Below are 12,157 nucleotides of genomic sequence, written 5' to 3'. Positions count from 1 at the left end.
ACATTTGAAACCACGTAAAATTAATACCGAAACATACCTTGCTCATGCATAACAAATAAATTAAATTAAACCGCATTAAAACCATAATTAAACCACACCACATGAGCGTAATTAAATACTAAATTAAATACCAATTAAATTTAATTAATTGCCCAAAATAATTTTTGAAGGTGGGTCACTCACCTGGAGAGCGCAAATCAACTAAGATCCTCCTCGGGATCCACTCCACTACTCGCGCGTGCACCTAAACAACCACAGTGCACAAACCAAAAATATTAATATTTTATTCGGGTAATTCCCAAATGGATACCCGGGGAGCGAACACCAAGCGACATCTAAGGGTTACGAGTTATATACCGAATCGAAGCTCGCGTGATGAGGATCACGGGTTCGGTCTTACTTTCCGGTGATCGAACCCGACGGGGTCGGAATCTCGCCGGAAAGCTTTTCGAGTTTCGGCTCCGCAATTCTCCCAAACCGTCGCGAATTGGCGGAAACGGAAGTCGGATTTGGGTTCAGGAGGTCGAACACTGCGGATTGGAGCTGGCCGGAATTTTCGGGTACTCGCCGGAACAGTAATTTCCGGCAGGCCGCCACGTCACCGGCAACCGTCACCGGAACAGTGTTTTCCGACGGTGGCCGTTTGCTGTGAAATTTTGCAGATTTGTAGATCGTGAGGAGAGCAATCCAACGGGACCGACGGTGAGCAAAACGGAGGTCGGACGGCGGAGAAATCACCGTTTGAAGATTTTCGACCCCTCGCCGGAAAACGCTCCGATCCCGGCGCGTCGGTGGTCCGATGGCCGTGATTTTTGGTGGGTAGGCCGGACTTGAGGAGAGGATCAAGGCTGTCAGGCGCGTGTGGCCGGAAAATGGCCGGAACAGTGCCGATTCGCGGTGGCCGCGGTGGAGGGGAAAAATCGCCGCCAAACTTCGGACGTCCGATCCGGGCGCGTCCGGCGGCCGTTCGCCGTGAAACTTGGAGGTTTTGCCGGAAATGAGGTGGGCAAGCTTTCTGTCCGGCGCGTGTACAGTAAATCGGCCGGAACAGTGGAAAACTCCGGTGGCCGGCGGTGGCTCTCTCTCTCTCTTTCTCTCTCCTCTCTCTCTTTCTCTCTCTTCTCTCTCTTTCTCTCTCTTCCCCGAGAGTTTTTCAAAATTAAAACCCTGCGTGATACTGTTCATGCCAGGTGGACCAATCAGAAGTTGACACGTGGCATTTCACTGTTCACTGACCCAAAAAAAAACATTAAAATAATACGGTATCCGGTAAACTTCAAACGTCCATAACTTTTTAACCGGATGTCCGTTTTGAGCGTGCCGCTAGTCTGTGAACTCGTATCGACGAGCACTTCACAACCATGCATGAGTCAAAGCTCAATTCCCCATAAACAAAAAGTCAACTCCGGCACCCCTTGGACAGTTTGGACCGCAACTTGTTTCGTCCATAACTTTCAAACCGTAGCTCCGTTTTCGACGTGCTACCAGTCTACGAACTCGTGGCATCGTGCACTTCGCCACGGTACCCTAGTCAACTCAAAATTCTCACCGAGTCAAAAAGTCAACTTTTGACCCCTTTGGTCAACGGTCAACAGTCAACCTCGGTCAACGTGCACGGATTCCGGTGCGATTTGGGACGGGGTGTTACACTCCTCCTATGACTCCATCTCTACCCATTCTCAACTTCCAGATATTTCCAACGGGCTTTTTATTGACCTTCCCATTCCACAACCACAATCGCCAAACACCACTCATACCCATCCTATGCTCACACGAAATCAGTTACGAAAACATCCTGATCGTCATTCTGAATTACAACCTGCCTCCCACGTGGCTTCCTATCACTCCTCTTTTACCACTCTTTCAGAACCCACATCGGTTAAACAAGCTCTCAAGTCACCAGAATGGACCCAAGCTATGCTTGACGAGTTAGATGCCCTCCACAAAAATCACACCTGGTCATTGGTGCCACGGCCTACCCATGGTAACATTGTTGGATTGAAGTGGGTCTTTAAAACAAAATTAAAAGAGGATGGTTGTCTAGATAAATATAAAGCCCGTTTAGTGGCACGAGGATATACTCAAGTTGCTGGTTTGGACTACGATGAAACTTTCAGTCCTGTAGTTAAACCTACGACTATTCGTTTAATCATGTCTCTAGCCGTGTCATCTGGATGGCCTTTGAAGCAATTGGATGTTAGGAATGCTTTTTTGCATGGTGATCTCAAAGAGACAGTTTACATGGAGCAACCACCGGGGTTCCGTGATCCACACAAACCTACACATGTTTGCCGTCTACACAAATCCCTATATGGCCTCAAACAGGCACCACGGGCCTGGTTTGATAAATTGTCTACATACTTATTTCATATGGGATTTGTTTGTAGTCGTGCTGATCCCTCTATGTTTGTGTACAAAACTGCTGATCATCTCATTATTTTGTTAATCTATGTGGATGATGTCTTAATCACAGGAACCAGTTCTGCTATCATCTCCAAATGCATTCAATGTTTGGGCACAGCTTTTGCCATGAAAGACCTCGGTAACCTTCATTATTTCCTCGGTCTTGAAGTTAACATGTTTGATGGTGGTTTGTTCCTTTCTCAGACTAAATATACACGTGATCTTCTTCAAAGAGCAAACATGCTTGAAGCTACACCCATCTCCACTCCACTATCTGTGAAAGTTACTCCATCCTTCACTGATGATGATCCCGTGGATGCCACAGCATACCGTCAATTAGTTGGAGCGCTTCAATATTTAACGTTTACTCGGCCTGACATCCAATTTGCAGTCAATCGGGTTTGTCAATTTTTTCAGAAACCAACCATGCTACATCTCAAGATGGTCAAGCGAATACTTCGTTATTTAAAAGGCACGATGCTGTATGGTTTAAGATTTCTTGGTCAAAGTACTAGAACTGTAAATGGGTGTTCGGATGCTGACTGGGCAGGATGTCCTCTCACCCGAAGGAGCACGTCAAGCTATTGTGTGTTCTTTGGTGCCAACTGCATTTCCTGGTCATCCAAGAAGCAGACAACAGTGTCTCGTTCAAGCGCTGAAGCAGAATACAGAGCCATGGCCTCTGCAACTGCTGAACTTACGTGGATTTCTTACCTTCTGCATGAACTGGGTCTTCACTCCTCTCAGCCCCTCCAGCTGTTCTATGATAATATGAGTGCCTTACATATGTCTATTAATCCCGTGTTTCACCACCGAACCAAACATATCTCTCTTGATTATCATTTCGTGCGTGAGAAGGTTGCTGACGGTTCCTTGGTTACACGATATCTTCCCTCCTCATCTCAAATTGCAGACATTTTTACAAAGCCTCTGTCCAAAGACCTCTTCACTCGTTTTCGGTTCAAGTTGGGAGTCCATAAAATTCCCCTCGCCAACTTGAGGGGGGATGATAAACCTCACACAACAGATACTGCCAGAATAACAAAGAATATCAACCACCCAAAAGATGATGACAACCCGTGTGGCCACCTATGTGATAAAGGTGAAGCTATCCTAAAGGATATGAATTGTGTAGAGATAAGGATAAAGGGATTAGGGGATAATTATGGTTATGTATACTTATCATATGTATTACGTAGTACGTAGCTGTTTACTATTCATATATATATGTATTGTATGACCTCTATTTGACTAACGTGAAAACAGAGCAATTCTTATAAGACATTATTTCTTAAATATTATTGTTAATCTTGAGTTTCATCACTCTAGACCATAAGCTGCTCTCTAGTGGCTCGTACAAGCTTCTCAACCACTTGATCGTGTGATAACTAACGGTTGCTTCTTCTTTCAATACGGTGGAGAAACTATAACTGCAAAGTGTGCAAGCTTGAAAAGTTTGATTTTATTCTCAAAGTCATTGATGAAATCAGTCCATTCTACATATATATATATATATATATTAGGTAGCATCATCCCGGCTTTGCATTTTTTTAGGCTAACATAATTTCTTAACCAACAAAAAAACGGTTTACTTAATTTAGCTATAAAATTGATGTGCCATTTATTATATGCTGCAAAGTTTTGGTGAGGCTAAAACTTATATCATGCTTAAAATGAAGAGATGAGGAGCATATATATAAAGGTTATATATAAAATGGTAAAGATATTTAGATATAACTTGCTAGCTTGCCTAGCAGACATATTACATACTACTCCATCAACATTCTTGTATTTTATTTGACAGCGCATACATAATATAATGTGTAACGGTTCTCATATTTTATAATATTATATATGTATATATAATGTATAAACCTAATAGTTAAGCAGGTCTGGCTCCATCTATCCATACTATGGAGCGTAGAAACAAACTGGTCTTCCTTTCAATGGTTGAGTTGGCCTTGCATTTGACTCAAATCCCTGAAAATGAACAATATCCATCGAAGATATATATATATATATATATACATATAGTTTTATTATAATTGATGACAATACCTATATTATAGTGTGATTTAATTTTCATATTATAATGGAGTTTAATTTTTAATTACATATAATTTATAGAGATTTTGATATATTTATCTTTTAAAATCTATGTAATAGGATGCCCAACATCACCTAATGTGGGTGTCGAGTCTCATTATAGGGGAAATATGTCTGTAAATATATACACTGTTATTGTAATAAATGTGAATACATTTTTTATATTTAGGATATGACCTGGTCAATTGCATGCAATAAACAAGGCTTGTGTTTAACATCAACCGCAAACCAGGTTCTTATAGAAAAATTATACATATATATTTATATAGATAACCTAAAAAGAAAACAATGCAATACGAATTGTACATGAACAGGACAATGTCGATCGAATTCATAATAATATATATGGCTAATTACTTATACCTCTTCAACCGCATCCTTCAATGCTTTTACTTGCTCCCATGAAACTGTCCGCACCTGTAAATGTACATATCGGTGAATAACTAGCTACTTCATATAATATAGGAAGATATATATAGCCATCCAATTATATCTTGTATAGAATATTCTATATTATGCATTAGACATATATATATATATATATATAATATGGTGCACTGAGAATTTGTGCTTACGTACATGTCTAAATACAGTCCAAACCACACCCTCCGTACATGAAGGAGTTGTAAGCGAACCCAAATATCTGTAATAGGATCTGCTTCTAAACCCAACGCTTTTTGGGTCAACAATCCCCAAATCTATATTTCCATCACTCCCAAGAGATTTTATCTTCTTCGTCAACTGTCAATCCGATAAATTAAAATTCATCATATATTAATTTTCATACATATATAATATATTATATTATATGTAGTATCGAATAAATTCACATGAATCTGTTATTACCCAAAAAAAAAAAAAAAAAATTCACAATCTGTGGAAGCAAATGGGAATAAAAAATATAAATATACAGTACCGTTGAGAGAAAAGGGTCGGGTTGACCAAATCTATAGACTATTCCCACAACAGCTGTGTCATTATTAGAGTTGGAATGAACAAGGTGAAGCTCCAAATTGTATCTGCTTTTATATATTAATTAGCTGTTTGTTATCAATAATTTGCGGAAATAATAGATGACGAAGAAGAAAAATATTAGAAAGAAACAAATTAATTAAAGGAATTACTTTTTTCCCTTGAAAGTGTGCTCAGCTGGTGAATGCCAATGTAACTGTATGAGTCTGTAATCGGTTCCCAAGATGTTAATTTTTCCTGCATCATCTCTCCAGTACACCTGATTGATATATCATCATCCATCCTCATGTTCAGGAATATTAATCAAAAAGTATAATTAATTACATACATATATATATATATATATATAGCTCTTTCAGAAATATTTTTGCAGTGTGCAGCTTAGTATATATAAACAATATTAATGATGGATATATATATAATAATGTATAATATTTTTTACGGAAATATCGTGTCCCCGGTTGATCAAATTAGCAGGAGCAGGTTTATAATCTTTCTTGAGTTCACCCGAAGTGGGGCAAAACGTGAGACTTCCATTGACAAAATCGATGGGAGACTGCGTTCTTCCATTACTACAAGCTTTCCATTTTGGATCTAGCTGACCCCACTTCGATGGTCCTCTTCTTGTTGCTTCTATGTATGAATATTCTGTTTCTGATTCTTCGATGTACGTACATTCATCATCGCCCATTACCACCAAAAACAAATTAGTAGTGTAAAAGCAATAATCTACATTTAGAGTTCAACTTACAAATATACACACGTGAATCCGATATTACATATAGGAGAGGACGATAGGGATAACCGTGCGGTGATGGACTGGGCAATCTGCTTGATTATAAAGCTACAACTGCTAATGGTTTACAGTTCTCTAAAGTCTGGATTGAGGATAATCGCTAGGAGGCTCATTTTTCATTCACAAAAAAAAAATATATATATATAAATATAGATATTCTACGATGCAGATCATTAATATGTGGACTGCATTAAAAACTGACGCTTTTTGAGAAAAAATTTTGGTTTTGTTGTGAATGTATACACTGCATATATAGCAAAGCCAATGGCTTTTTTTAAGAACATCTACTTTTGGTGCAATCTGCAAGTAGAACTACTATATATATATATATATATATATGTTTCTATATAAAATATATGGGGTCCATCCGCACACATGCCATATATATATATATACACATAATAATTTTACTATAAAATACATTCATGCATTTGACATTGAGGGCTATGTATGCCTATTTTAGTATATATAACCCAATCCATTATCTATAATGGGTTATATGATTACATATAATCTATGAGACATAATCAATAGATTACATATAATTCATTAAATATGCCCTTAATATAAACAATTATATATATATATATATATGTATTGTTTTATAACAAAATTAATATTATACATATATAAATTTGTTTAAATAGATGCATTTTATGATATAATGTCATCGTTTAATATCAAATAATATATTAAAATATTAAAAAATGTTAATATTAGACAACCAATATGAGGAGTCAATATTATAATGAGAAACAAATATCTATTTTAATAAAATTTTATAGATATATATATATATATATATATGTGCAATTATATAATTATAGAAAAAAGTCTACCATATGAAAACAATATTGATATCCAATTAAACTCTGGTAATTAACAATGAAAAAATAACAAGTATATGTATACGTACCATCGTGGAGATCATATTTATGATCACGATGAGCCAAAACTCCTGTAATGGTCAAATGGGAATGAGTGGACAAGGCAATGAAAGAAGCTACAACGAAAAGTACTAACAAGTTTGGGTTGGTGCAGCAATTCATCATGATTAGTATTTGTCTTTTTTGGATAAGCCCGTTAATGATTTTTTTTTTTTCGCTGGAAAGCCTTTTGATGATTAGTACATTATATTTTGCTACATTATGTAGAGAAATTTTTTTGGGATGGATAAGGAAATTAATTATATAAATCCAGCGGCAGCACCAACTAACAGATGCTAGATTTATTTTTCATTTTTTTTTTGGAAATAACACCAGCAAGATTGAGAGAGGGCTATATTATTTTTGGTAAATATATCTACTAATATGATCTGTCTATTCCCAAACCGGAAAGAAACTTACTTATACTGATAAACAAATTTATTAATATGACTGAATATAGCGAGTACTCTTTTTATCTAGAAAGTTTTTACCCACATTTGTCCAAGATATTTGTCCAGAATCTTGGATGATACATTAACGTATACAAATTTCAATATTTTGTCCTTTATCTTGGATAATACATCAAGATATTTAAATTTCAATATGTTTTTTTTAATTATATATATATATATATATATATTTAATTAATTTTGATCCAATTTGCATTTTGACTGTCAATAATTTCACATAAAATTAAATAATACATTTAAAGACTTAGAAAAGATCCAAATAAATCATGCTCACATATAAAAGGGAATATTAAAAAAATACATAAAATAAATGATCGATCACTTTCTAATAGTTATAATTTTTTTGTATCAATGATAATTCAACCGGTAGTAGCATCATCCTCAGTTACACATTATGAGGCTATTAACTTAATTTATTGAAAAAAAAAGGTTAACTTAATTTCGCGTATAAAAATGATGTGCTATTAATTGTATGGCGCGAAGTTTTGATGAGGCTAAAACTTGTATAGTGCTTAAAATGAAAGCTCAAGATGAGGCATATATATATATATATATATAAGGTTATATCTATATAATGGTGTATATATATATAACTGGTTGTATCTGTATAATGGTGTATATATATATATATATATATTACTTGCTAGCTTGCCTAGCAGCATACATACTACTCCGTCAATTAATATGTTTGTGGTTTATGGACGATGCAAACATAACATATATATACCGGTTCTCCAGTTACCTCCACTTATTCTCTTAAATATCTTATTATATATATATATATATATATATGTATTATAAGCCTAATAGTCAAGCTGAAGTTCTAGCTCCATCTATCCATAGAACGGAGCATATAAACAAACTGGTCTTCCATTCAGTGGCTGAGTTGGCCTTGCATTTGACTCAAATCCCTGAAAATGAACAAATCCACCAGAGATCAAAACCAAATTCTACTTTTTACACCGATCGATGTAGGCACAAAAGTTTTTCGCATTGTATATATGATATGAATAAATATGACCCCTGTAAAGATAGAAAGAACGCAAACAAATATATGAATTGTACATGAAGAGGAAAATGTGGATCAAAATCATAATAATATGGTAAATTTGTGGTTAGTTACTAACGTATTCAATGGCATCCTTCAATGCTTGTACTTGCTCCCACGAAACAGTCCGCACCTTTTACATGTAAAGCACAATATATAATATAAATATATAGTAAGCCACCCAATTATCTTAATACAGAATATTAATTATGTTTTATATGTATTAGATATATATATATATATATATATATATGAGAAACCGTGTGTACGTACATGTCTAAATACAGTCCAAACCACACCCTCCGTACACGGAGGAGTTGTTAACGAACCCAAATATCTGTAATAGTACTCTCTGTTTCTAAACCCAACGCTTTTCGGGTCAACAATCCCCAAATCTATATTCCCATCTCTCTGAAGTAATTTTATCTTCTCTGTCAGCTGCCAATCCAACAAATTAAAATTTATCATATCAATTTACACGCATTATATGTAGTTTCAATATTGAACAAATTCATATGAATCTCAGGAATCAAAAAATATAAATATCTAGCTGTACCGTAGAGAGAAAAGGGTCAGGTGGGCCAAGTCTATAGACTATTCCCACAACAGCTGTACCATTTGTGGAGTTTGAGTGAACAATGTGAAGCTCCAAATCATACCTGCAAGTATATACACACACACACACACACACACACATATTAATTAGCTGTTTGTTATAATTTGTGGAAATTAAGAAGAATGAAAAAAATAATAATAATAAAATAAAATACTGGAATGAAACAAACAATTATATGGGAATTACTTTATTCCATTGAAAGTGTGCTCAGCTGGCGTATGCCAATGTAACTGTATGAGTCTATAATCACTGCCGTTGATGTTAATTTTTCCTGCATCACCACTCCAGTAGACCTGATCATCATCCATATTCTCATGTTCAGGAATATTAATCAATAAAAAAGAATAATTAATTATATATATATATAGCTCTTTTAGAAATATTTGTAATATACCACTTAATTAATGTATGATGAACAATAATGATGCCCCAAAAAAAAAAAATATGAACAATAATGATGGATAAATATTATTATATTATTTGATTTTAATATAATAATGAATTTATGGATAAAAGCTGTAATAACTATTCAAAATCATTAAATCATACAAATCATGTAGATTTAATAGTTATAAATGTTTTGTAAATTTTTTTCTTTATCATATATATTATTATATAATAGCCTTTTCTTTTTTTTCCTTTTTGGTTTTACATAAATTTCGCGTCCCCTCTTGGTCAGAGTAGCTGGAGCTGGTCTATAGTCTTTGTTGAGTTCTCCCAAAGAGGGGCAAAACGAGAGGCTTCTATCGACAAAATCGATGGGAGACTGCTTTCTTCCATAACTACAAGCTTTCCATTTTGGATCTAGTTGACCCCACCTCGATGGTCCTCTTCCTGTTGCTTCTATGTATGAATATTCTGTTTCTTCTTCAATGTACGTACATTAATTCATCGTCGCCCGGCACCACCAAAAACAAATTAGTAATCTAAATTAAAGCAATTATTTACATATAGAATTTCACTTACACATAGATACATGTCCATCCGATCCGACATATATATATATATATATATATTTATATGTGTATGTGTGTGTCAATTTCTATATTTGATATACATGCTCCCTTCCCACACTTGCACATATCTACTATATAATTTTCTATAAAACACATGCATGCCTTTGATACCAAAGGCATATCGCAACAATTACATGTAATAGATTGTATAATATGATAATTGATGGATTGCATATCATGTCACTAAGTTCAAACTCAATATTAAAATGAAAGACATACACACATTTTATAGTAAAATTAATATTCTATATATATATATATGCATGCACTTCTATAATTATAGAAAGAGGTATACCATGTGATAACAATATGAATATCCAATTAAATTAGTCAGGTGGAAAAATATAACATGTATATAATATATGTGTATACCATCATGGTGATCATATTCATGATCATACTGAGCCAAAACTCCAGTAAGGGCCAAATGGGAGTGAGTAGACAAGACAATAAATGAAGCTACAAGGACATGTAACAAGCTTGGGCTGGCGTAGCAATTCATCATGAGTGGCACTTTGCCTGTTCTGGATGAGTCTGTTGATGAACAGTTCATTACATTATGCGTCATTATATAGAGAAATTTTTGGGATAGGTAAGGAAATTTTATAGACACAGCAGCCCTAATAATTAACACTAGCTAGATTGAGGGAGGGGCTATACTTTTACGTGCGTAAAGTTTTTGAAGTTTTTCAATAATACTTTTTATTTTTCTTGTATTCTTAAACATTAATTACTTTATTTATATTTCCTTTCTGTTTTTATTTAAATTCTCTTTTAAATGTTATATAAATTTAATATATTAATGTTATATATATTTGAGATATTATCTATAGTCCGTTCACATACATACATATTCAAAATTAACTTATGTTAAACAATGATAATTACTTAATATGTATACTAAAGTAACTTATTGCTGGATAATAAGTGATCCTTGACAAATTTTTTTATCCAAATTCTTGGATACGTATGTTTTTTACCTTTCTATTTATTTTTTCAATTATGGCCCCGAAGGCCAATTTCAACTCCTTTTAGGGTTAGGTTTGAAGTATTAATTAGGATTACAGGAAGGGAAGAGGTATAAAACTAGAGTTTGGATAACCAGTAACTAAGGTTTGGTAAGGGTAATTATGGTTTAATTAGGGTTTGGTAAGCGTAGTTATGGTTTAGGGCATAATATTAGGGGTGGAAACGTGCACGTATACGTACTTGTGTAAATGCTATGGTGCTTATGTACATGAACTATCATTGACAGTACATACCACATAAATAGAATAAAAGTACTAACCATTTTTGCCCATGCACACGGCTGGGCACATATGAGAAGAAAAACACCCATTTATCCAAAAAATTAATATTTTGCCCATGTCAACTTTTTATCGTTCTCCTAGATACCCTTGCTTCAACATTGTATATTCAACCACGGCTGCCTGCCGCTAAACATTCTTTTAAGACCCTATCTCATATAAATTACCACTTTTCTTGCTTTTTTCTCTCCAAAACACAGCCAATTTAGATTAGAAAACAAAATGTTCTAAGCATATAACCCAACTTTTAGTAGTTAAGTTGTCTTCAACCTCCAAACAAATTAGGTTTCCTATTGGATTTTTTTTTTTTTTGGGTTTTTCTATATTTTAACGTCTCAAACATGCTTAAAACACTATTATACACAAATTTAACATTATTTATAGAAACAGAAAGTGAGATTACTTTTGCTAGATCTTGAATTTGACGTTCTTGTTGTTAAAGCTCGAAGTTGAAGGTCAAACTGAAGCTTTTCTTCTTAGTTTTATGCAAGAGATGG

At 34.6% G+C, this 12,157-nt stretch overlaps 2 protein-coding genes across 2 annotated transcripts; both read right to left on the bottom strand.

Annotated features, from left to right (window-relative positions):
* Positions 1-4,314: 4,314 nt before the first annotated feature.
* LOC125419403 (alpha carbonic anhydrase 4) lies at positions 4,315-6,289 on the bottom strand. The gene is made up of 6 exons (XM_048465211.1): positions 5,924-6,289; positions 5,634-5,740; positions 5,426-5,528; positions 5,089-5,250; positions 4,873-4,926; positions 4,315-4,383 (listed from the first exon to the last, which is right to left on the bottom strand). Exons 1-6 carry the CDS (start codon positions 6,170-6,172, stop codon positions 4,315-4,317), a joined length of 744 nt encoding a protein of 247 aa, XP_048321168.1. The 5' UTR covers positions 6,173-6,289.
* A 1,685-nt stretch (positions 6,290-7,974) lies between these two features.
* On the bottom strand, positions 7,975-10,880 carry LOC107431627 (alpha carbonic anhydrase 4). The gene is made up of 7 exons (XM_048466095.2): positions 10,726-10,880; positions 9,990-10,204; positions 9,524-9,630; positions 9,278-9,380; positions 8,995-9,159; positions 8,801-8,854; positions 7,975-8,584 (listed from the first exon to the last, which is right to left on the bottom strand). Exons 1-7 carry the CDS (start codon positions 10,856-10,858, stop codon positions 8,507-8,509), a joined length of 855 nt encoding a protein of 284 aa, XP_048322052.2. The 5' UTR covers positions 10,859-10,880; the 3' UTR covers positions 7,975-8,506.
* Between the last annotated feature and the right edge of the window lie 1,277 nt (positions 10,881-12,157).

Source organism: Ziziphus jujuba, chromosome 11, assembly GCF_031755915.1.
Source record: "Ziziphus jujuba cultivar Dongzao chromosome 11, ASM3175591v1".
NCBI lineage: Eukaryota > Viridiplantae > Streptophyta > Magnoliopsida > Rosales > Rhamnaceae > Ziziphus > Ziziphus jujuba.
This window is presented reverse-complemented; position numbering and strand designations above follow the sequence as displayed.

What these genes read in the sequence shown, in the direction of transcription:
- LOC125419403 (XM_048465211.1), bottom strand. Translation starts at nt 6,172, where the DNA reads ATGGGCGATGATGAATGTACGTACATCGAAGAATCAGAAACAGAATAT. An exon ending in CACACTTTCAAGGGAAAAAA is followed by an intron (nt 5,529 to 5,633) that starts GTAATTCCTTTA and finishes ATATAAAAGCAG; the next exon opens with ATACAATTTGGAGCTTCACC. An exon ending in TGAAGGATGCGGTTGAAGAG is followed by an intron (nt 4,384 to 4,872) that starts GTATAAGTAATT and finishes GTTCATTTTCAG; the next exon opens with GGATTTGAGTCAAATGCAAG.
- LOC107431627 (XM_048466095.2), bottom strand. Translation starts at nt 10,858, where the DNA reads ATGATGAATTGCTACGCCAGCCCAAGCTTGTTACATGTCCTTGTAGCT. An exon ending in TGAATATGATCACCATGATG is followed by an intron (nt 10,205 to 10,725) that starts GTATACACATAT and finishes CGTACATTGAAG; the next exon opens with AAGAAACAGAATATTCATAC. An exon ending in TTTGGACTGTATTTAGACAT is followed by an intron (nt 8,855 to 8,994) that starts GTACGTACACAC and finishes TACATGTAAAAG; the next exon opens with GTGCGGACTGTTTCGTGGGA.